Source organism: Sarcophilus harrisii, chromosome 4, assembly GCF_902635505.1.
Source record: "Sarcophilus harrisii chromosome 4, mSarHar1.11, whole genome shotgun sequence".
Taxonomy (NCBI): domain Eukaryota; kingdom Metazoa; phylum Chordata; class Mammalia; order Dasyuromorphia; family Dasyuridae; genus Sarcophilus; species Sarcophilus harrisii.
In genome coordinates, this window is record NC_045429.1 from 425847627 (window position 1) to 425868856 (window position 21230).

A 21230-nucleotide genomic window follows, 5' to 3' on the forward strand; every position below is an offset into this window, starting at 1 on the left:
GAAAACAAGGTCAGTGCCTTGCCTGGAGTTATACAGCTTGAAAGGCCAAATTTATCCAAGGCCAGATTGCAGTTCCTGACTCCAGGTTCAATAAATGCTCTATCCACTGCACTACATGGCTATTCCTACAAATATGCAGACCAAAATCCTAAAATTGCAATGGTATAGACTGCAACAGAATAAATGGTAGCTTATTCATCCTCCATCACCAAAGGAGTTAAGTAGTGCAGTTGAGTAAAGTACAATTCATTCAACCTCTATTTCACAACTATGCTTAAGAACACTATTGACCTAGAAGAATAGATCTCTTCCAGTTATCTGGAAATTCTTCTAACACGATTGTGTAGGACCATTATCTCAAAACAGTCATGAAGGGGCATGTTATGCTGATGAGTGTTTCCAAAGTACACACACAAGAAGATTAAAAAACACTTAATGTGGTGGTTTCAGTATTGTGGGCTAGCCATAAGCCCAAAGGCTAAAAATCTGACACGAGTACCAGAAAAACCCGACATAAGGCAATAGAGAGCCGAAAGTATCGATGGATCAGCTGCCAGGTAATGACAAATTAAAATGTAGAAAAACAAATTAAGAAGCCTACGTGCATGGGGGAGAGGTTTTCAAGTAAATTAGGTCTATAAAGTGATGATGGGAAGCCCTAAACTTTGACAGATATCACAGTCAACCTAGCCAATCGTCCATCACTTAGAAGACAAGATAATGGCAGGATAGGATCAACAACAAAGTCCTGGAATGTAGCCAGTCTAGTGGTACTATAACAATGATAGTCATTCATTCATTCATTTGACAAATATTTACTAATCCGGGCACTGTGCTGAGTTCTGTGGGAGATTCAAAGATGAATAATATACAACCCCTGACCTGAAGGACACATTTGGAGAACCACAAGGGTAGGGTCACCACAGGCAGGGCGGCCAAAATAAATGCTTCAAGGAAATAGGACTAAACAATGCTGCAGAGCCTCGGACTCCAGGAAAACAATAGCATCGGAGACCAGTCTGGCTGTGGATCAATCAGGAATGGGGTGGTTCTTCTGGAATAAAGGATTTGAGCAAACCCTAATTCTCTGAGAACCAGAAAGGTAAACGTCAGAGTTCTCTTGTAAAAATAGCTGCACATTTGTTTCTAGAGCCACACCTGTATACACAGGTGTATGATCAGAAGCATTGAACCCCAGAATTTTTTGTTAAAATGGTCTTTTACCCACTGTAACACACAAATAACAACTGACTTCCCTAGTCTAATGCCAGAAGTATACTTCTTACTAATTAATGAGTTCAATTATTTCATAGGTTCAATTATCATCTCAATGCAGATGACTCCTAGTTCTGAAATGATGGGAACCTTGGAAGGAAGTGGAAGGAATGGAAGCACCATGCTAGGTATTTGTGGGAGAGCAGAGGAAATCTGGGCACAGTCTTAGATGCTCCATAGATTTTGGGAAAAATGGTTTTCAAAGGATTCGGAAGAAAGATAGATAAGTAGAACTAAATGGACTAAAATGCTTCAGGAAAGGTAAATTCGGGAGAAACAGGAGATGCTCAAGGAGGAAAAGAAATGGGATTTTTCCGAAAGAACAATATGGATGCAAAAGGAACCCACCACCGATTTAACTTTTAAAAAAAGAGAGAAATGTACAGAAAACACCTGTAAGGCAAGGAAATAGAAGATAAATGTAAATATATTCAGCCATGTCCAATTTCTCATGATGTCATTTGGGGTTTTCTTAGCAAAGATGCTGTAAAAATTCTGTAAAATAATATGAGGAGGGACAGCTAAATGGAGTAGTGATAGAACATAGGTCCTGGAATCAGGAGGAACTGAAGTCAAATACAATCTCAGACATGGGGTACATGGGGGACATGGACAAGTCACTTAACCCCCCATTGCCTCTTCCTCTCCCCCACCCCCACTGCCAAAAAAAAAGTAATGTCAGAAATGTTAAAGCTCAGAATGAGCTCAGGCTGTCAAGGGAGAATAAAGCCATCAAAGGGGGAGGGGTCTTTTTGTTTTCAAAAACTTTATTGGGAGGAAAAGGAAGATCAAAGAAGGCACAGCACCTTTGTTTGGAGAAGATAAGACAATGATAACCCACCATAGGGGAGAAAAAAGGAGCTGCTTAATTAATTTTTACTTCTCTTTAAAGGAGTTTGACCTTTGAACTGAAAATGGCAGGACAAAAATGGCTGACAGGGAGTTGTTACCCAAGATAACTAAGAAGATTGTAAGAAAGCACCTAACTGCCCTGTCCTGATGTATGCTGGACTTCCTGAGTTGGGGCTAATTAAAGCTGAAAGACCACAGAAAATGGGAGAGGTGCCACAAAATGGGAGAAAGGTAAACTTTGTCTTGATTGCAAAAAAGAGAAAAGAACAAAGTATGTAAACCATGAAGTATGTAAACCATGAGCAAGACACCTTGACTTTGTCTTCTGAGAAAATTGCAGAACAAATCATTCAAGGAAGGCTGTCAAACATCTAGAAATAGAAACAGTAATTGACAAATTCATCAAAGTCATGCATAACTCCATTCCTTTTTTTGACATGAATGCTAAACTAGGGGATGAAAAGAATGATATGTATAGAATTTATTAAGATTTTAGCAAAACTCATCGCATGCCATTCTTATGAAGAAAATGGGGAAATATAAATTAGAAAAACAAGACAATTTATACATGACCCCATAAGAAGAAATCTCACTTCTTAAATTTAAAGAAGATAAAAAATAGTTATGCCCTCCTAAAAATAAGATAGCTAAAAATAATGGGCATAGTAGACAGAACCCTGAGCTTAGGGTCAGTTAGACTCCTCTTCCTTGGTTAAAATCTGATGTCAGATATTTAGTACCTGTGTGACCCTAGTCAAGTCACTTACTTTGTCTCAGTTTCCTTATTTGTCAAATGAACTGAAAGAAGGAAATGGCAAACCAACCATTCAGCATCTTTGCTAAGAAAACCCCAAATGACATCATGAAAAATTGGACATGGCTGAATAATAACCAAAAAATAAAAGATACTAATCATCTTTAATTCATATTTACTCTGTAGACTATCTTACTCTAGTAATATGTTTGAGGTATATATCTCTAGTTCACCTGCTTAAGTCTTGTACTATTAATATTTCCTCATAAGATCTGCACCTCTCTGACTGAGTTTCAGTTTTAATAATACAGTCAATGGTCAGATCTCAACCTAGAGCCCCAACTATCAATGCATTATTATATACTCCACAACCTTCTAGCTTCCATGGGCAGCTAGATGGCGCCATGGTGCATAAAGTCAAGAAGGTTTCCTGAATTCAAATCTGACCTCAGACTCTTATTAGCTCTAGGACACTGCCCAAGTCACTTCACGCTGGTTGCCTCAGTTTCCTCATCTCTCAAATGAGCTGGAGAAGTAAATGAAAAAGCACTCCAGTGTCTCTGCCAAGAAAATCCCAAATGGAGTACAAAGAGTCAGACGTAACTGGAAAAAAAGCAACCGAACATCAACGACAATCCTAGAAAATCATCCAAAAATCTACTGGAAATAATTAACAGCTTTAGCTAAGCTGCAGGAAATAAAATAAACCCACATACATTATCAGCATTTCCATTTATTACTGACAAAGTCCATCAACAAGAGATAGAAAGAGAAATTCCATTTAAAATAACCATGGACAAAATAAATATCTGGGTATGTACCTGTCAAGACAAACCCAAGTACTATATGAACACAATTACAAAACACTTCTCACACAAAGTCAGATCTAAACAACTGTAAAAATATTAATTGCTCATGGGTAGGACTATTATTAAAAAAAAAAAAAAAAAAAGATTTACACAAACTGATGCTGAGCAAAACAAGCAGAACCAGGAATACATTGTACACAATTACCGCAAGAATGTGTGATGATCAAACTATGAAAGATTTGGTTCTTCTCAGTGGTTCAGTGATCAAAGCAGTCCCAATAGACTTTGGACAGAAAATGCCATCTGCATCCAGAAAAAGAACTAAGGAGACTGAATATAAATCAACACATGCTATGTTCACTTCTTTTTTTTTTCTGTTATTTTTTTCTTCCATGTTTTTTCCCTTTTGTTCTGATTTTTTTCTTCCAATATGATTCATTAAACAATGTGCATTAAAATAAATAAATAAAAATAAAAAGAAGTAGTTAGTGTGTCATCCTGACTTTGACTGTAATATGTGAACTGTTTTTTCTGGATGCTTGCAATATTTTTCCTTATAGAAAACAAGGAAAGATGGAATAAGAAGGAAAAAAAGGGGAAGAAATGTACATGATGATTTTGTTATATATTTTAAATGAATAGCAAGTTGTACATAATAGACTTACAGGTTCATGTACAATCATCTTATTTAATGTACTACATTATAGAACATCAACAACAAAACTTCCTAAGCCAGATCTTGTCACATTATTAGGGATTTTCTAAATCTGCCATCTCTGGGTGATTGAAAAGTCAAGTATCGGTTCTCAAAAGGCATAATAACATCAATAACAATAACAGCAGTGTGTTTTTTGTGATCAAGAATGACTAGATTAGACAACAATACAATCAGGTGACTCAGAACTAGTTAGATGGCTGGACTCAAAGAGTAGTTGTTAGTGGTTCAATGTCAACATAGGAGTTTTCCAGTGGAGAACAATCTAGTCATCTGTACTTAGACCCATACTGTTTAACATTTTTATTAATGACTTGGATAAAGAGATATATAGATGCTCATTAAATTTGCTAATGATACAAGCTGGGAATAATGGAGACCTAAGATGACAGTTGGGATCCAAAAATGAATTGGACTGAGTCTAATATGTTGAAATTCAATAGCTTTGTAAGCTATGAACTCAGGTACAAAAATATAAGATGGAGGAGGTATGAATGGACAGCAGTTCTGAAAATTATCTGGGGGTTTTAGTGAACTGCAAGCTCAATATGGGTTAACAGTGTAGTATGGCAGCCCAAAAAGCAAATGTGATATGGGAATATATTTAAAAATATATTTATTAAGGAATAGTCCAGGAATAGGGAGGTAATATTCAGTCATTGTATTCTGCCGCATCAGACATTATGCTCAGAATTATGCTCATTTATAGGAACAATGTGAACCAGGATATTGATAAGCTGGAGTGTAGCCAGAAGAAAGTAAGTAGGTTGGTAGAGGGAGGGCCTGGAATCTATGACATTTGAGGACTGTATGAAAAACCTGGGGAGGTTTAGGCTATAGAAAAGACTGGGCAGAAAAGGGGTACAGTCATGTTACTTGTTTTCAAGCATGTAAAGGAAGAATTAAATTTTGTATGTATGTGTGTATGAATCAGGGTTGGGTGACTTGCCTAGAGTCACATACTAGTGAGTGTCTAAACTAGAATTTGAACTCAAATCCCCCTGACTCCAGAGCTGGACCTCTGTCAGCTGCACCATCTAGATTTATTCTATTGGATTCTAGGAGGTAGGCTTCTCAACAGTGAGCAGAAGTTTCCAGAGAGGTAATTTAGGCCTGACTTCAAGAATAGTTACTCCTATGACTTTCTATTAGTTAGAGCTATCTGAAAGTGGAAGGTCTTGAGAGGAGTGGACTTCACCTCTTTGAAGGTCTTCGGGCAGGCTCTGTTCTAAGGGAGAGTCCAGACCTGTTGGCTCTATTCCAAGGGAGACTCTTTTGTGTGTGTGTGGACAGGACTGAGCAATCTTCCTTGGCAATCTTCTGTTCCTCCCTCCATCAGGCTAGTCCTAGACTGAGCTCCCATCCTGCATAGCCATGTAAGTCTCCCAAACTCAACAGAATCTATTGCCTGCCTGTGTCTGGTCTGTCTTCCGGGTCACCCTGCTTCGTAACTTCCTCAGTTTCCTTCCCGTCGCACATCCAGTCATTTGTCAAATTGTGTCTCTTGGGCTTCAACCACATTTCTCCCCTCCATCTCCTTTTCACCATTCCCATCTACCACCCTGATTCAGGCCCTCCTTTCCTCTCCCCTTAATTCTCGAAATAGCTTCCTCCCCTAATCAATCTCCCACCCGCCTTCCAAAGTGACATTCTAAAAACACACCTCAGGCCTTGTCATTCCTTCTTAACTGCCGATCCTCACGCAGGACATTCCATCTGCTGCTTCCATCTTTCTGCACATAATGTTCCCTCATGTTTGAGATGCTTCCCCCTTAGAATCCCTTGTTTCTTTCAAAGCTCAGCTCAGTCCTCATGTCCTCAGTTACTAGGGTCATCTCCTAAGCTCTTGGAGGGGTAAAGCCTTCTTTTGCCTCCTTTTGCATCCCAAATGCTTAGCACGGTGTCTGGAACATAGTAGGTACTTTATTGAGTGTGTACACATCATTCCCCTGATAATAAGGTAAGTTCTATAAGAACAGGAATTTTTGTCTTTGTACCCTCAGAACTAGACAGATGGCACAGTGGGTCAAGAGCTGAACCTGGAGACAGAAAGAGTTGAAATATGGTCGCAGACACTGGCTATGTTACTCTGAGCATGTCACTTATCCCTGTATGCCTCAGTTTCTTCATCTGTCAAATGAGCTGGAGAAAGAAATGTTTATTGTCAGTTTATTGCCAAGAAAATCCCAGAATAAAGTCACCACGAGTCAGACACAACTGAGCAACCGTTCTCAGAGCCTAGCACACAGTGGGTACTTAAATGCTTTTTGATCAATAAGCTGAACTTTCTGAAAATCAAAGTTAAGTCCCATTTGTACATATACATATTAAACTGTTCTATCAACACTTATTTAGATTAACATAAAGTCAATTTAGCACATATCTTTTTCTCCCTCATCTATACTAGAAGAGATTTTAGATCAGCATCTTTTTTTCCCCCTGAGGCTATGGGAGTTAAGTGACTTGCCCAGGGTCACACACCTAGAAAGTGCTAAGTGTCTGAGACCAAATCTGAAATCAGGACCTCAGGGACCAAATTTGAACTTCAGGGCTGGTCCTCTATCCACTGCGCCACCTAGCGGCCCCTCGGTGCTATTATTGAACCCATTTTACATTTAAGGAAACTGAGACAAAGACTTGCTCAGTCACACAACCAACATCCCAGGTCACATTCGAACTCAGGTTTTAGGCCCAGCACTTTATCTCCTGAACCATCCAGTTCAGTTGGCTGAGACCGGGGATTGCTTGAGCTCCAAAGTTCTGAGCTGCTGCAAAAAGGCTCAAATTGACTGAGTAGACACACTCAATATTATGCCTTATGGGCCGGGCCCCTGGAATCAGGACGCCACCATGCTGCCTTAGGAAGGTGAAGGAGTCCAGGTCCAGGCTTCCATACTCATGAGCAATGAAATAAAGTCAATGTGTGGCCAGTGCACATCCATTCCTAGTCTCCCCATCCCCCAAAAATGAGGTAAAATTTTAATGGGTATCAATGGAAGAAAACATTTCAGGTGAATGAAATGGTCTTGTACAGGGCATAAATGTAGCCAAGTTTTAGAAGTAGTTCAGTTTAGCAAGACTGTAACACAAAATGGACGCTAGAACAGTGATCTCCCATTATAGATACAAAATATACAGTTTATGTGAAACATTTAAATGCAATAATTGATATATTCTCATATGGTTTTTCTGGTTTCAAAGCATTTCTGCAAAGTATCTTCATACAGATACTGGGTTTTAAGAATTATGGAATCACAGATTTAGAAGTAGAAGAGAACTGAAAGGCCATAGATTCAAACTCCCTCATTTACAGAAAATCCTGAGCTTTGTGCTAGGCAATGGAGTGGGAGATACAAAGTATAGAAGAGGCTTTTGATAGACGTGGCCAGGTGATTTTCAACAGCAGGTGATTCAGGCCAATTTCAATAATGTGTGGAGAGAGCCATCTGTATCCTATGGGGACTGAATGTGGATTACAATATAGTATTTTCACCTTTTTTGTTTGCTTGCTTTTTGTTTTTCTTTCTCATATTTTTTTCCTTTATGATCCGATTTTTCCTGTGCAGCATAATTGTGGAAATGTGTCCACAAGAACTGCACATGTTTAACATTGGATTGCTCGCTGCCTACGGGAGGGTGCGGGGAAAGGAAAAAATCTGGAATACAAGGTTTTGCAAGGGTAAATGCTGAAAGCAATCTCTGCATAAATAAAAAGTTATTGTTTAAAAAAAAAAAGAGGAGGTATCTGAGAGGAATGGAATGGGGCGGCGAAAGGGAGGAAGGGAAAGGGGACAGGAGAGGGAAGAAGAGGAAAGTAGGCGGGAGAGGAGAAAGGGAAGGGAAAAGGTGCTGGTGAGAGTGAGCGGGGAGGCGCAGGAAGGGAGGGGAGGGGAGGAGAGAACAGAGGGTCCCGACCTTCCGAGGTTACAGTCCTGAAGGAAAACAGACCAGACAGCCAGCACAGCATCCTCCCCGAGCCTCACGTGGGCCTCGCTCCCTCCTGCCCACGCACACGCGGTCGGGAGCCACACGAGGGCCCCAGGCCCCAGCCCAGGTGCGGCAGCTGCGCTGCCCAGGCGTACCCCCCGCCGCCTCCCGGGGCTGCTCCTGGACAAAGAATGGGGGACGCCAGCCTGGGCAGGGGGCCGCGGCCCCCAAGGAGAGGCGGAGACCCAGACCCGTCCCCGTCCCTGCTCAGAAAGGAAGTTGGGACGGGTCCCACCCCCCAGACAGCGGGAGGCGCCTGAGAGCATCGCCCTTTTCGGGCCCGTCCGCAGGGGCTTCCCGCCCACGCTCCCTCCGGGCCGGCGCGCTCCGGCTCAGGGTCCGGACCCCCGGGCCCCTGGGCCCCTGGGCGGAGGGGCTGCCCCAGCCGGGGCCGGCCGGGGCTGCGGAGCAAGAAGCTGACGGGGCGGGACCCCACGCGGGAGGGACAGGCGGAGGGCGGGGCGAGGGGCGGAGCCCGGGCTGGAGGCGCCAGTGACCGCGAGCCCGGCTCAGGGGCCGAGCCGGAGCGGTCGGGGAGCAGTGGAGCGGAGCTCTGCGGGACGGGGAGCCGGAGAGTGAGGGGGCCGCGGAGCCGCACGCAGGTAAGACCCCACTCTGCCCCAAGCCGGCTCCCCGGGGATCCCGTTAGATCGCTTTCCCAGCGCGCTCCGCCCCCGAGCCCGGCTCCAGAGGATCCGCGCTCCTCCTCGAACCCTTTCGGGGGACCCCCCCCCCTCCGGGCAGGGAGAACCAACTCCTCCCCCCCGCGGCGGGATCCCACTCCCCCCCCCCCCGCGTCTCCTCCGTGATACACGCGCAGCGCCCTTTTCCATCCTCCCCGAGGTCGGGGCCAGTTCTGCTGCCCCAAACTCTGGCTTAGCCTCGTTCCAGGTCCGGCTCCGGCTCCGAGAAGCTGGGCGGGGGGGTGAGGAATGCAGGTGACTGACTGTTTGATTTCGGCCCCGACCCCTGAGGCGAGGGGGCACCGGGGGCATCCTGGACAATGGCTCGGACTCCCTCGGGCAGGGAAACGGGAGCGAAGGGGAAGGCCGGTCACGAAAAGTGGACATTAAAATGCACACATTCCCCGCCCCCCCATCACCCCCACCAGCACATTTTCCATCCCAACATCTCCCAAAAGTCCTAGGAGGAAACACAAGGGTGAAAAGGTTATTCTTCTCCTGTTGCTGATTTGCTCTTTGATCTCCACTAGCCTGGGGAGGGGGTGTGGCCATAAACAGCTCAGGTCAGGCTGGGATGGTCAACTTGCAGTGTCCACTCTGCAATCGGGGAAATCTTTTGTGACCTCTGCTAATCCCCAGATTGGGCCAATCGGTACCAAGTGACTGGAGTGGCCAGGGCTGGGGGAACTGCCAGTTTGACAGGAGTACAGACCGCCTCTATATCTGTCTCTGTCTCTCCCAGCAAGAGGGTGGGGGGGTATCGGCCCCCTGCCCAGCTGTGTTGGGGAGGGTGGGGCCGGGGACTTTTCCAGAGAGGGAGCCAGGCCTGGCCCAAGCCCCAGGAGCTCACGTCACCCCCACCCCTTGGCCCCCACTTCTCTTGGGAACAGCCAGAGCCAAATCAAGCTAGGAATGGGATTATGTGTACTAAATAGAGACCTGGGGAGTCATAAGCATAGACCTGAGGTGGCAGGGAAATAGACACAAAGAGATCTGGGGGAGAGATAGAGAAATCGGAAGCAGGCCATTTCTCCTCCAGTTGGAAAGCAGTTGGGTTCTCATCTCTTCTCACCCTCAAGGTAAGGGCGTTTATCCCTTTCCCAAGGGAGGGAAGGGCTGAGAAGCAGAACAGTGGACATTTACATGGACGTAGGAAACCCTCTCTCATCCACCCTGCCTGGAACCCCAGCATGGCCCCCTGCCCCATAGGCGTTGTTGCTGACCTCAGCAGGGCCAGCCCAACCCCTGGGGAAAGGAGGAAGGGGCTGCCAGGCCCCAGGCAGAGATGACCCCAGCCAATTCTGGTCTAACCGGTCATTTCCCTCCCCCACATTTTCAAGTCAACGGGTAATGTCAGGGAGGAACAGTTGGGATGAGCACAGACCCTTTTTGTGTACCTCCATCCAAAATCGTTCCCTTTCATTCTTTCCCTAACCCCATGGTTGGCCCATCTCCGTTTTGGTCCCTTGGACTCCTCTCCCGGGTGCGTCTTAGCTCCAACAGAAACAATTTTTTTTTCCTGGAAAGCAGAACCAAGAACGGGTGGGGGCCCGAGGCTCAGAGGCAAAGGAGGGAGGTAGGGAGCAAGAGAGAGAGGAGAAGCAGACCTTAGACGTCACCAGCGCTCAGAGTTAAAGCTCTTGTTGGGCTAAAGGGGATCGAGGCTAGATTTTAGGTAGGATTTCTTTACTTTCCAAAAAGGGGAGCCAGAGGTTCCTTGCACCTCAGGATTTCTCAGGGCTGCACCTAGCACATCCCAGTGGGACAGAACTGATGAGTTGAGTGGCTGAGTCTAGACAGAGACTCCTCTTGCATTGCCATCCAGCTGGAGAAATCTGCTACTGCTGCTTAAACCTTCAGCCAGTTTAGTTGATTTACAGTTTGAACTAGAAGCAAGAAAAAGACTTTATCTTTGGATCTCTAGGCCAAAGGGAAAACTGAAGCAAAGGAAATGAGAGTGGGAGACCCCCTGAGAGGAGAGAAGCCCCACGGCCCGTGCCTTCTCTTGGTACCTCCTGAGGTGGGTGTGTAGAAGGGGGGCTGGAAGCAAGAGGAGACCTGATAGACCAAGCTTAGTAGTTGAGTTGGGAGAGAAATACCAGAAACCAGGGATTAGGAACGGGAGCTTAATCGGGGTATTGAGGGATTTGGTGAGTGGCACTGAGAAGAAGTAAAAGGGACGACTGAAAAAACCAAGGTTTGGGGGTAAACTCCTCTGCCTGCTTGGCAGTGCTGAGGGGAAAAAAGACTAGTCCTGATCTGAAAACAGGGACAGAGAAGAGAAGCGAGCATTAGGTCGTGTTATGTCCTAACATCTGTCCTCAATCTTGAATGTTTTTTATAGAGGGGACACAACCCCTCCAATTGTCCAGGGAGTAACTTTTATTCCTACCCACCTTTCAGGTCTTTCTTCAAATCTTAACTCCTCCAGATTTCTGAGTAGACTCAGACTCACACGACTGGGCAAATTTAAGGGGAACAATGGAGAAATGGGCAGGCAGGTAAGAGGTAAAGAAAATGGGAAGGGGTAGTGGGAACCATCCCTGAGAGATACAGGTGAAGAAAGCAGGAAGATCAAAAGGGTGGAAGGATGGGTAAGTAACCCGTTCTGTTTTCTGGGAAGCGTTGAGACCAATCAGAGGGGACCAGGCTTCGTATAGGCTGTTCCAGAAGTCTTAGCGCAGTTTTAAGCTTTAATAGCTATCGAAGCTTAAGCTTCAAGAAAGCTAAAAACTACACTAAGGCTTCTGGAACAGCCTGTAAAATTGTGACCTCAATTCTAGCCACTGACTTGGATTCCCTTCTCTGTCTCTGGCTCCTCAGACTAAGATCTCCTCTTGTGTTGCTCCTGCTCCTTCCTCAACTCAGCCTAGACCAGAAGGTCAGTGACGGGGTAGGGAAGTTTTGCCCACTCTACAGCCTTTCTAGAATCCTGTCTCCCCAGTAATTCCTAGAGCCCTTTGCTGACCCTGTAGCTCTTTCCTTCCTTGTTTGATGCCCCAGTCTTCCCCTCCATTCCCAAAGATGTAACTCCAGCCCTTCATTGATCTGTCTCTTCTCCAAATAGATATCTGCTCGCCCCTCGCGACAAATACATCTGGAGGAAAGTAAAATCCCTGAGGGGGTCTGGGGTTCCTGGGGTCCGTGGGCCCTTTGTTCCCAGCCCTGTGGGCTTGGGATACAACGCCGGAGCCGAATCTGCCAGTCCTCTCCATCTTTACTCCAAACTGGATTGCCTCTACCACCCAGGCCACCTCGACATCCGGAGCCTTTGCCTGCTCGGTCCCGGAATGCCAGACCCCAGATCCCTAGGGAGACTCTTCCCCTCTACAAACCAGAGCCAAGGGGAAGGAGTGGGCCTCTGGGAGGCCTCCCACCCCAAGCAGGACAAGAGGAGACTCGAGAGATTTCAGCTTCAAGAAGGTGAGGGAAATGGGGTGGAACTGGAGAGGGTGTTCCTCAGCCGGCAGATAAGACATGGAGTGGAATAGGTGAGCCTGAGAGCAAGAGGAAACCCGAAGGCAGAACTTGGAAATGAGACTGATTGTAAGAGAGGACTGGAGGGGGGCTTCCCAAGCTGTAGTGGGATGGGAGAAGTAGGCAGAACGGTAACTCCATAACCATACCCACTTCCCAGGTCACGGGTTCGAGATCCCATCAAGCCAGGAATGTTTGGCTATGGGAGAGTGCCCTTCGCTCTGCCCCTACATCGGAACCGGAGGAACCCCCACGGGCTACCCAGAACTGAACTCCCCAGCGATGGGCCTTCTCAGGCTCTATTTCCAGAGCCCCTCCAAGACTCTAAAACAGAGGATTTCCAAGCTCTGACTGTCAATTCAGAACAACCTGTCAACACTCAGCTCCCCCAAACCCAGATCTCTTCTACAGGACTGCCCTCCCCAGAAGACCTCTACAGCACCCAGAGTCCTGGAACAGATGCACCCGCTAACACTAAGTCTCTGGAGACACAGACACCCCCAAAGGCAACCAACTCCAAAACAAAGTCCCCCCCCAGTTCATCCCCCAGAACAGGCGGTTCCTTTAATCAGGTCCACCCCCAGAGATCACATCATTCCCAACAAGCGGGACCGGAATGGAGAAGATCTCCCCATCCTTCCTCCTCTGCTCCCCGGGGCCAGGGCCGCAGCCAAGGCCATCAAAGAAGAAGAGAGCAGTGGGCACCCAGAAATTCCCTTCAACAGGTTGTGGAAACTCCCCCTCACCATTCAGAGAGCTGGCTGCCCTTACTTAGCTCTAGCCCCAACTCGGGCCCCCTCTGGAGCCTTTTTGCCCCAAGTGCTTCTGCTCTGCACTGTCCTGGAGAGAGCGAGCAGCTGAGAGCCTGCACCCAGAAGGTGAGTCCTTCCTCCATCCCAGGCCTCCAGACGCCTTCCTAAGTTGTTTGCATAGAAATCGAAGCTGCACTCCAGTAATTGGGGGGTAAATTGTCTTGGAAGCGGCAGGGGGATGTGACTAGTATCCGAGGTCCCAATTTATCTAATCTGGTATTGGGGGTGCCGGAGTCCTCGCCGCCTCCTTCAAATGTCTGTTTTCTCAGCCCTCTCCCCGGGTTATTCTCTCCTGGATCCCCGTCAGCAGACCAAAGGGCAGGCTCTCCTAGTTTCTGATTCCTTCTTTTCTCCCACAAATCACCCTTTCTATCCCAAGCCCTGCCTGCTACCATCCCATTGTTTTTCCTTAGCCCCGACCATTCTTTGTTTCCCCAATCTCAGCCGTGTCCCCCTGACCAGCCAGATCCACGGGCTCTGCAGTGTGCCGCCTTTGATCCTCAGGAATTTATGGGCCGACTCTACCAGTGGGAGCCCTTCACGGAGGGTGAGCGCTGAAACTCAGGACCCCCGGATTGGGGAGGCTGCCCATTTGTCCCTCTCTGCCCCTGAAAATCTTCAGCATATGCATATTTTCCTAATTATTTCCTGCCTCAGTTATCCCTTTTTTCTTTTCCTTTAGATTCTCTCTGAGGGACTATATGCCCATGTGGGAGAGTTCCCTTCCCTCCAGGACGGGGAAAGGGGATACCCTTTCCCTGAATTCCTCAATTTCCGCCTTTTCCTCCCCATCAGGCAGTCTGGGCTGTTTACATAGCCTGAGTGGCTGGGGAAGCGTGGGGGCAGGAGGGAGGTAGGGTATATATAGATGGCTCTTTGTGCTTCAGAGGTCCCTGCCAGGACCTAGGAGGGAAGGAGGGAGGGAGGGAGGGAGGGAGAGGGTGTGTGTGTGTGTGTGTGTGTGTGTGTGTGTGTGTGTGTGTGTGTTGGTATTTTAGGGGAAGCTAGGTCTATAGGATGCCTAATCTTCTTCCAAAAGCCAGAGACTAGTTGCTGATGGAATCGTGCTGAGGGAAGGAGTCCCCTACAACTGAATGGTTCCACTGTCCCCTCTGGCTAGGTCAGCCCTGTCCAGAGGTGGAGTAGCTGTAACCTGAGAGACCGGGCTTGGCAAGGGGAGTCTCCGCAGGTCAGGGCTTGCTTTGTAGACCCTGAGTGTCCTCGGCCGCCCTCAGTGTTTTATTTGACTGTGTCTAAAGAGTCCAAATTCATTTCTAGGCTTATTTGACCATAAGTAAAGCCAAGTGCTCCAGATAGGACCTCAAATGACCATTGATTAATCTCAGGTGACCGCCTCTCTCCAAAGCTCCCTCACTGGTCCCCCTGACCTAATTCCTTGGCAACTTTCATTCTCCAGAATTCAGAATTGCTTTCTTTGTAGCTAATTTCTTTGATCCATACCGATGTAGGTATAGCCTTCATAGATTCTTAGCTCCCTTATGTAAACCCCTTGTTGACCCCACGATGAGTCTAGCAGATGTGTCTCCCCAAATGACATTTCCCTTCATCCTACGCTGCAGTCCAGGGTTCTCAACGCTGTGAGCTGAACTGCCGACCTCGTGGCTTCCGATTCTACGTCCGTCACACGGAGAAAGTCCAGGACGGCACTCCATGCCAGCCTGGAGCCCCGGACATCTGTGTAGCTGGACAGTGCCTGGTGAGGAGCTGAAAGCCAAGGGCTGGGGGAGGGGAGGTGTTAGAGCTGGGGAGATGAGAATCCCAAAGAGAAAAAGTTTCATTTTCATGGGAAACGGAAGGAGCTACAAAAGATAAGGTCCCATATCTCCTGTGGAGAAGACTATTGGGTTCTCAGTGGTATTAGGCCGGTGTGTGTTTGGGGAGGTTCCCCCCCCATGACTCATCCACGTATCTCCTTCCCTTCTCAGAGCCCTGGCTGTGATGGCATCCTTGGCTCTGGCAGACGCCCGGATGGTTGTGGGGTCTGCGGGGGAGACAATTCCACTTGTCACTTTGTTTCGGGGAACTTCACAGACCGAGGGGGCCTTCTGGGCTATCATAAGATCCTGCTAATCCCGGCTGGGGCCTCTCAGTTACAAATTGCTCAGCTTCGACCCAGCTCCAACTACCTTGGTGAGAGTTCTTCACCCGCTCCCCGCCCCCCCCCCCCCAATGGCCATACTTCTCTAAATTTTTGCATTGTTCCTCCATTACACATCCATTTCTACATCACTGAAGAAACAATGGGGGCGGGCAGGGTGGGTGGGGGGTAAAGAGAGAAGCGTGATCTGACCTCAGAGAGTCAGAGTGGAAATAATTTTGGGGAAACTGACCTTAAAATGAGTAAGGGAAGTGAAATTGGGGAGGAATAAAATGACCTTCTTTTGTTTTCTCCCCTCCTATAGCACTTCGTGGTCCCGGGGGCAAGTCCATCATCAATGGGAACTGGGCTGTCGACCCCCCTGGGACCTATACTGCTGGGGGTACGGTCTTCCAGTATAATAGGCCCCCTCGGGAGGAAGGGACAGGGGAGAGTCTGACAGCCAAAGGGCCCACAACACAGCCCGTGGATGTCTACGTAAGTAGGTAGTAAAGGAGGCAGATGATAGCGAGGGACACGATGGGGTTAAAGTCTACAAAGAAGGGTCTTTTTGTGTTGGGAGGAGCAGAAGCAGAATTGTTCGAATCCCTCGCTCTCCCCTAGAAACGGGTACCTTCTCTTTTACTCCCCCAGATGATCTTTCAAGAGGAGAATCCTGGTGTCTCCTACCAATACCTCATCTCTTCACCTTCTTCAAACCTTGGAGATCCTACCCAAGAACCTCCTATTCCCCAACACCAGTCCAGTGAGGGGGTGAAGCCTTGGGGAGAAGAAAGGAATAGATGGGGGAGGAGGCAGAGAGGAGAGGTTTCAGGGCAGCCAGTAGAGCGACCAGATTATAATGTGCCTACTCAGTTCCCCCTCGAGGGCCTAAAACTGGAGCCCCCAGCCCCTCCCCGGTTAGCTCGGACCCCAGGAACTCTGCAGCGTCAGGTGCGGATTCCCCCTCTGCCAGCCCCACCTCACCCCCGGCCTCCCCTGGCGTCCTCGGCGGGATACTGGAAACGGATGGGACATTCAGAGTGCTCGGCATCCTGTGGAAAAGGTAAGCGCTCTGGTCAGTGATCCAGACCTGGGCTCCTGACTGCTCGGCCCTGGCACCGCCTCCCCGGCTTTGCTGACCCTGAAACCCACTCCTGGTCTTCGCCCAGCTCCCTCTGACTCGCTTTCTTAAAAACTCTCTGAGCCAAACCCTGTTACGCCCCTGAAACCCACTCCACGGGATCCCAGCAAAACTGCTCTTGCCTCAGCCAGCCTTCTAAGGTCATCTGGCCCCCTCCCCTCGTGCTTTCTCCAGGTGTCTGGCGCCCAGTTTTCCGCTGTGTGTCCCGTGATTCTGGAGAGGAAGTGGGTGAAGAAAGCTGTGTCCTGGGTGCCCGGCCCCCCAGCCCCCCAGAGCCATGCCATGGCCCTCCATGCCCCCCTTAGTGAGTATGGGTGGTCCACACAGTCCCTGGTGTGCTGCTGCAATGTCCTCTGACCTCACCTGGACTCTTCATGGGCCAGCGGTCTCCAAGGCAGGAAAGGAAGATGTCCGGACTCTCAGTGCTACATAGAGGGGGAACAGGAAACAGGAGCTGAGTCTTTTCCCGAATTCCCCATCACCACCTCCCCAAAGGACCGCAGATTGCTATCATGTCTCCTACCGTGTAACAGTCGTGTCTCTGTCATCCCCGAGCGTCTTCTGCTCTACCTGTGTCTGACTCTGCCCTCTCCCCTCCCCCGTGTCTGCCATTCCTCCCCTACCCATGTTCCCGCGTCCACATCCGTAGCTGGGAGGCAGGTGAATGGACCTCTTGTAGCCGCTCGTGTGGCCCAGGCACCCAGCATCGCCAGCTCCGATGTCGGCAGGAGTTTGGGGGGGGCGGCTCCTCGGTGCCCCTGGAGCGCTGCGGTCACCTCCCCCGGCCCAACGTCACCCAGACTTGCCAGCTGAGGCTCTGTGGCCACTGGGAAGTGCGCTCTGCCTGGAGCCAGGTGAGCTGGAAAACAGGTGAGCGACAGAGACAGCTAGATGAGGGACCAGGAACAGACAGGCTGTAGCGGGAAGCCAGGGGAAGTGGAGGCCGGAGGGGGAAGTCGAACCTGGAGAATCAGAGTTCTCCTCCTTGAAGATTTTTTCCCATCTTTGCTAGTGCTCCGTTCGATGCGGCCGTGGCCAGCGGAGCCGGCAAGTGAGATGTGTGGGTAACCATGGGGATGAAGTGAGTGAGCGGGAATGCAGTTCTGGGCCTCCGAGACCCCCCAGCAGAGAGGCCTGTAACATGGGGCCCTGTACCATCGCCTGGTTCCACAGTGACTGGAGCTCCAAGGTAGGGGCCTTGATTCTGAGAATCCACCAAAATTCCTTGATGTCCCAAATTGTTCAAAAGCCAAGACATTCTCAGCCCTTTTTGAGCTTTTCCAAAATCCACGTCCTCCAGACTCTAAGATTCCTCAGCAGTTTTTTAAACCTGAGTCCATGAGAGAGTCCTCAACCTGTGCAAAATCAGGCCCTTCCTTCACTAACTTCCTTACTCTGTAGGGTTCTGCTCCCAGCCCCTTTTACAGGATCTCGCCTTGTTTCTCAACAGTGCTCGGCTGAGTGTGGGACAGGAATCCAGAGGCGCTCTGTGATCTGCTTGGGCAGCGGAGGCTCCCAAGGGACTGGGGAAGAGGAGGAAGGGCTGGGGGACAAAGGAAGAAGCTGCCCCGCAGGCAGCCGCCCCCCCGATATGCGGGCCTGCAGCTTGGGGCCCTGTGAGCCAACCTGGCAGTGGTACACGGGGCCTTGGGGTGAGGTGAGTGGGGCAGTCGCAGGTCGGGCAGGGGTGACCCTGGGGAGAAGTAAGGGCACGCTCTCATGTTTCTGGGGTCCCAGTGTTCTGCAGAATGTGGCTCTGGCACACAGCGCAGGGATGTGATCTGTGTGACTAAACTGGGAACCGAGTTCAACGTCACTTCTCCTGGCAATTGCACCCACCTGCCCAGACCCCCGACTCTGCAGCCTTGCCGGGGGGAGGGCTGCCAAGACCGCTGGTTCTCCACCCCCTGGAGCACGGTGAGTGGCCTCCCTCAGCCCTGCCCCCCACGCTCTCCACCGGCCCTTGTTTTCTTGGGAAGAAGCAATAAACCTCTCCTCCATTCTTGGCATGGGGGGGGGGGGGTCCCGTTGAATTCCTCTCTCATTCAGTATCTTTCTCCTCACTCTTCCTCACCACGAGGGGGGAGGGCGGACTCCCTTTGCAGGACCCCCGTCTGTCTGGGAGGAGGGGACTTCACCGTTCTCTCCCTCCACCACGTCCCTCCCGCAGTGCTCGCGGACTTGTTTGGGGGGCGTCCAGATGAGGGAGGTGCAGTGTCTCAGTGCCAACCAGACGCTCAGCTCCCGGTGCCCTCTTAGCCTTCGGCCTTCCAGGAAAAGGCCGTGCAACAACCAGCCCTGCACTCAGCACCCCGGTAAGCCAGAACGGGCGGGGCCGGCCGGGGGAGGGCGGAGCGAGGAAGAAGGGGAAAGCGCGGACAGCCCGTGACCCCTCAGACCCTCTGTTCCCCAGATGACCATTGCCAGGACAACTCCCCACACTGCCCCCTCGTGGTCCAGGCTCGCCTCTGCGTCTACCCGTACTACACAGCCACCTGCTGCCGGTCCTGCGCGCACGCCCAGGACAGGGCGCCCCCAGAGCCCGCCTGAGGTGGGACTTTCCGCCTCCCCCCGCCCGGCGCCAGCTGCCCCACGGACTGTCCCTCCTGCCCTTGGCCCGCCTCGGGGCCCGCGGAGGAATACCAGCACCTCTATATTTGTGCGGGGCGGGGCCTGGGGGCGGCGGCTGCGCACGTGCGAGGTGGGGTCCCGTACCTGGGGGGACCGCGTGTATATAAGCCCTGATGCCGTCTGCGGCCCCGGGCGCTGCTGGGATGGGTGACTTCCTGTTAGGACTGGGATATACGAGGTGCCTTCCGCCCCCCCCTCGCCCCGAACCTCTTCCAGCCGAGCAAAGCCCCGACAAAGGTCATTCTGGCCCTGTGACCCCTGGCCCTGGTCCCTAACGCAGAGGGACCCCCCCCCTCCGTCTTCCGTGCCCCGAGTGCCACCTTGGGCCCCTCACCGACTCCGCTCCCAGCCAAGAGCCCTCCCTTCACCCCGCGCCCCTTCCTCCTGGGAACCGGTGCCTTTCATTGTTCTCTCCATCACCGCCACCCCTGCCAGCCCAGGAAAGGGACCAGTTTCTCCAGCCTGGAGGGACGCGCCAGAGGGAAGAGTGCGCTGTGTCTCAGGATGCACTGCCCCCGGGGCCCCCGCGGCCCCCGCCCCCACCCTAGGACGGGTCCCACCCCAGAACTAATTTATTTTTTATTAAAGACGACTGTGATAAATAAGAAACAGGCTTCCCGTTGTCCTCGTGGGAACCCAGTCATCCGGGGCTCCCAGCCAGAGTGAGGTCAGGAGGGAGGGCGGGGAAGGGAGCAGCTGCCGGGAGAGGGCTGCGGGCTAGGCGGCCGGCGGGGTGGGCCGCAATACCTGGCGGGCAGAGCCCAGGCTCGCTTTTGGGACCCGGGCTGGGACGGAGACCTCGGGCTCCGCGAGGTTTAGTGTTCGGCCACTAGAGGTCGCCGTTCCTTCCACTTCTGACATTGGAAGCGGGGGTTCCTGGGACCCCGGCTCCCACAGAAAACCCCGGGCCTGGCCCGAGGGGCTTTGCGGCAGTTCCTGGGGGCATTTTTAAACGCCTGTTCTCTTTCGCTTTTTGGTTCTCCTTTCTCTGTATTCGTCCCCGGGCCCACGCACTCTGCGTGGGCCCCCTGCTCCCCTCCAATCCCCGCCCGCCAGGCTTTGTGATTTCCCCGAAACCTACCAAGCCCCCAGGCGGCTGAGAGCGGGGCTGCGGGCTCGACGCCCTTCATACTTTTCCTGAAACGGGATTGGGTGAAGGGGCGTGATGTGGCTAGAGGGGACTTGGGGGAGGGGCGGGGGAGGAGCCCGGCCCAGTGACTGTACTGGATGTCCTGCCAAAGGCACATTCCTCCGAGTTGTCTCACCGCCCTCCCCCCCCTTCCTGCTCTCAAGGTAAATAGTTGGGGGAGGAGGAGGAGTCGTTAGATCCTAGCACACATCCTGCCCCCCCTCCCCCCCAGCGAATCCAAAGGTCGGGGCCCTCGGGAGCCCGGGGAGTGCTGCAAACCCACGACCGAGCGGATCAAAAAAGCCGATGGGGCGCGGGGCGATGCCCCCCCTCCTCCCGCGGGGCCGGACCCGGGATGGAATCTCTCCCCCGCGCGTTCTAGAAAATAAGCTGTCCATCCCAGCGCGGGGCAGGGTGGGCGACTCCCGCAGACGTTGCCTGGGGCTTGGCTTCCAGGGAGTGCGCCAGCCTGCCCCTCGGACGCTCCCCCGGGCCGTTTCTGCGCGGGAAGTGCCTGCGGAGGGCAGTCAGAAGGAGCTAAAATGAAAAGTTCTAGCCTGAGGAGGGGGGAAACGAAGCAAGCAATGGAGGCTGTCACTAACAGGTGGTGCTGGGTACGCAACAGAGATTTCTTAAAGGGGGGAGGAAGTACGGCCGAAAGCCTCGGATAAGTGGGGAGGGGGGACAAGAATCCTGCCAAGCTCCTGAGTCCGAGTCCGGAGGGCGGGGTGAAAGGGGCTTGCGGCCCCTCCCTGCCGATTCCTGGAAGAGCTGGGCTGGGCCGGGCCGGGTATCAGGCTCAGCTGACTTCCCTTCTGTGGGGGCCGCCCCTTCTGTGCCTTCTGAGGTTGTTGCTGGGCAGGT

The 21230-nt window shown here is 50.9% G+C and overlaps 1 protein-coding gene and 1 long non-coding RNA gene across 2 annotated transcripts; one reads left to right on the forward strand and one right to left on the reverse strand.

Annotated features, from left to right (window-relative positions):
• The first annotated feature begins 8860 nt into the window (after positions 1-8860).
• On the forward strand, positions 8861-19869 carry ADAMTSL4 (ADAMTS like 4). The gene is made up of 18 exons (XM_031967475.1): positions 8861-8994; positions 11000-11095; positions 11479-11576; positions 11899-11956; positions 12143-12498; positions 12713-13430; positions 13809-13911; positions 14945-15081; positions 15311-15515; positions 15788-15960; positions 16117-16528; positions 16781-16910; positions 17256-17460; positions 17619-17795; positions 18057-18263; positions 18344-18523; positions 18777-18921; positions 19020-19869. Exons 3-18 carry the CDS (start codon positions 11557-11559, stop codon positions 19154-19156), a joined length of 3363 nt encoding a protein of 1120 aa, XP_031823335.1. The 5' UTR covers positions 8861-8994; positions 11000-11095; positions 11479-11556; the 3' UTR covers positions 19157-19869.
• On the reverse strand, positions 16524-17327 carry LOC116423426. Its single transcript, XR_004234039.1, has 3 exons — positions 17230-17327; positions 16970-17031; positions 16524-16819 (listed from the first exon to the last, which is right to left on the reverse strand). It is a non-coding gene; the product is annotated as an uncharacterized LOC116423426 (long non-coding RNA).
• Positions 19870-21230: the final 1361 nt, after the last annotated feature.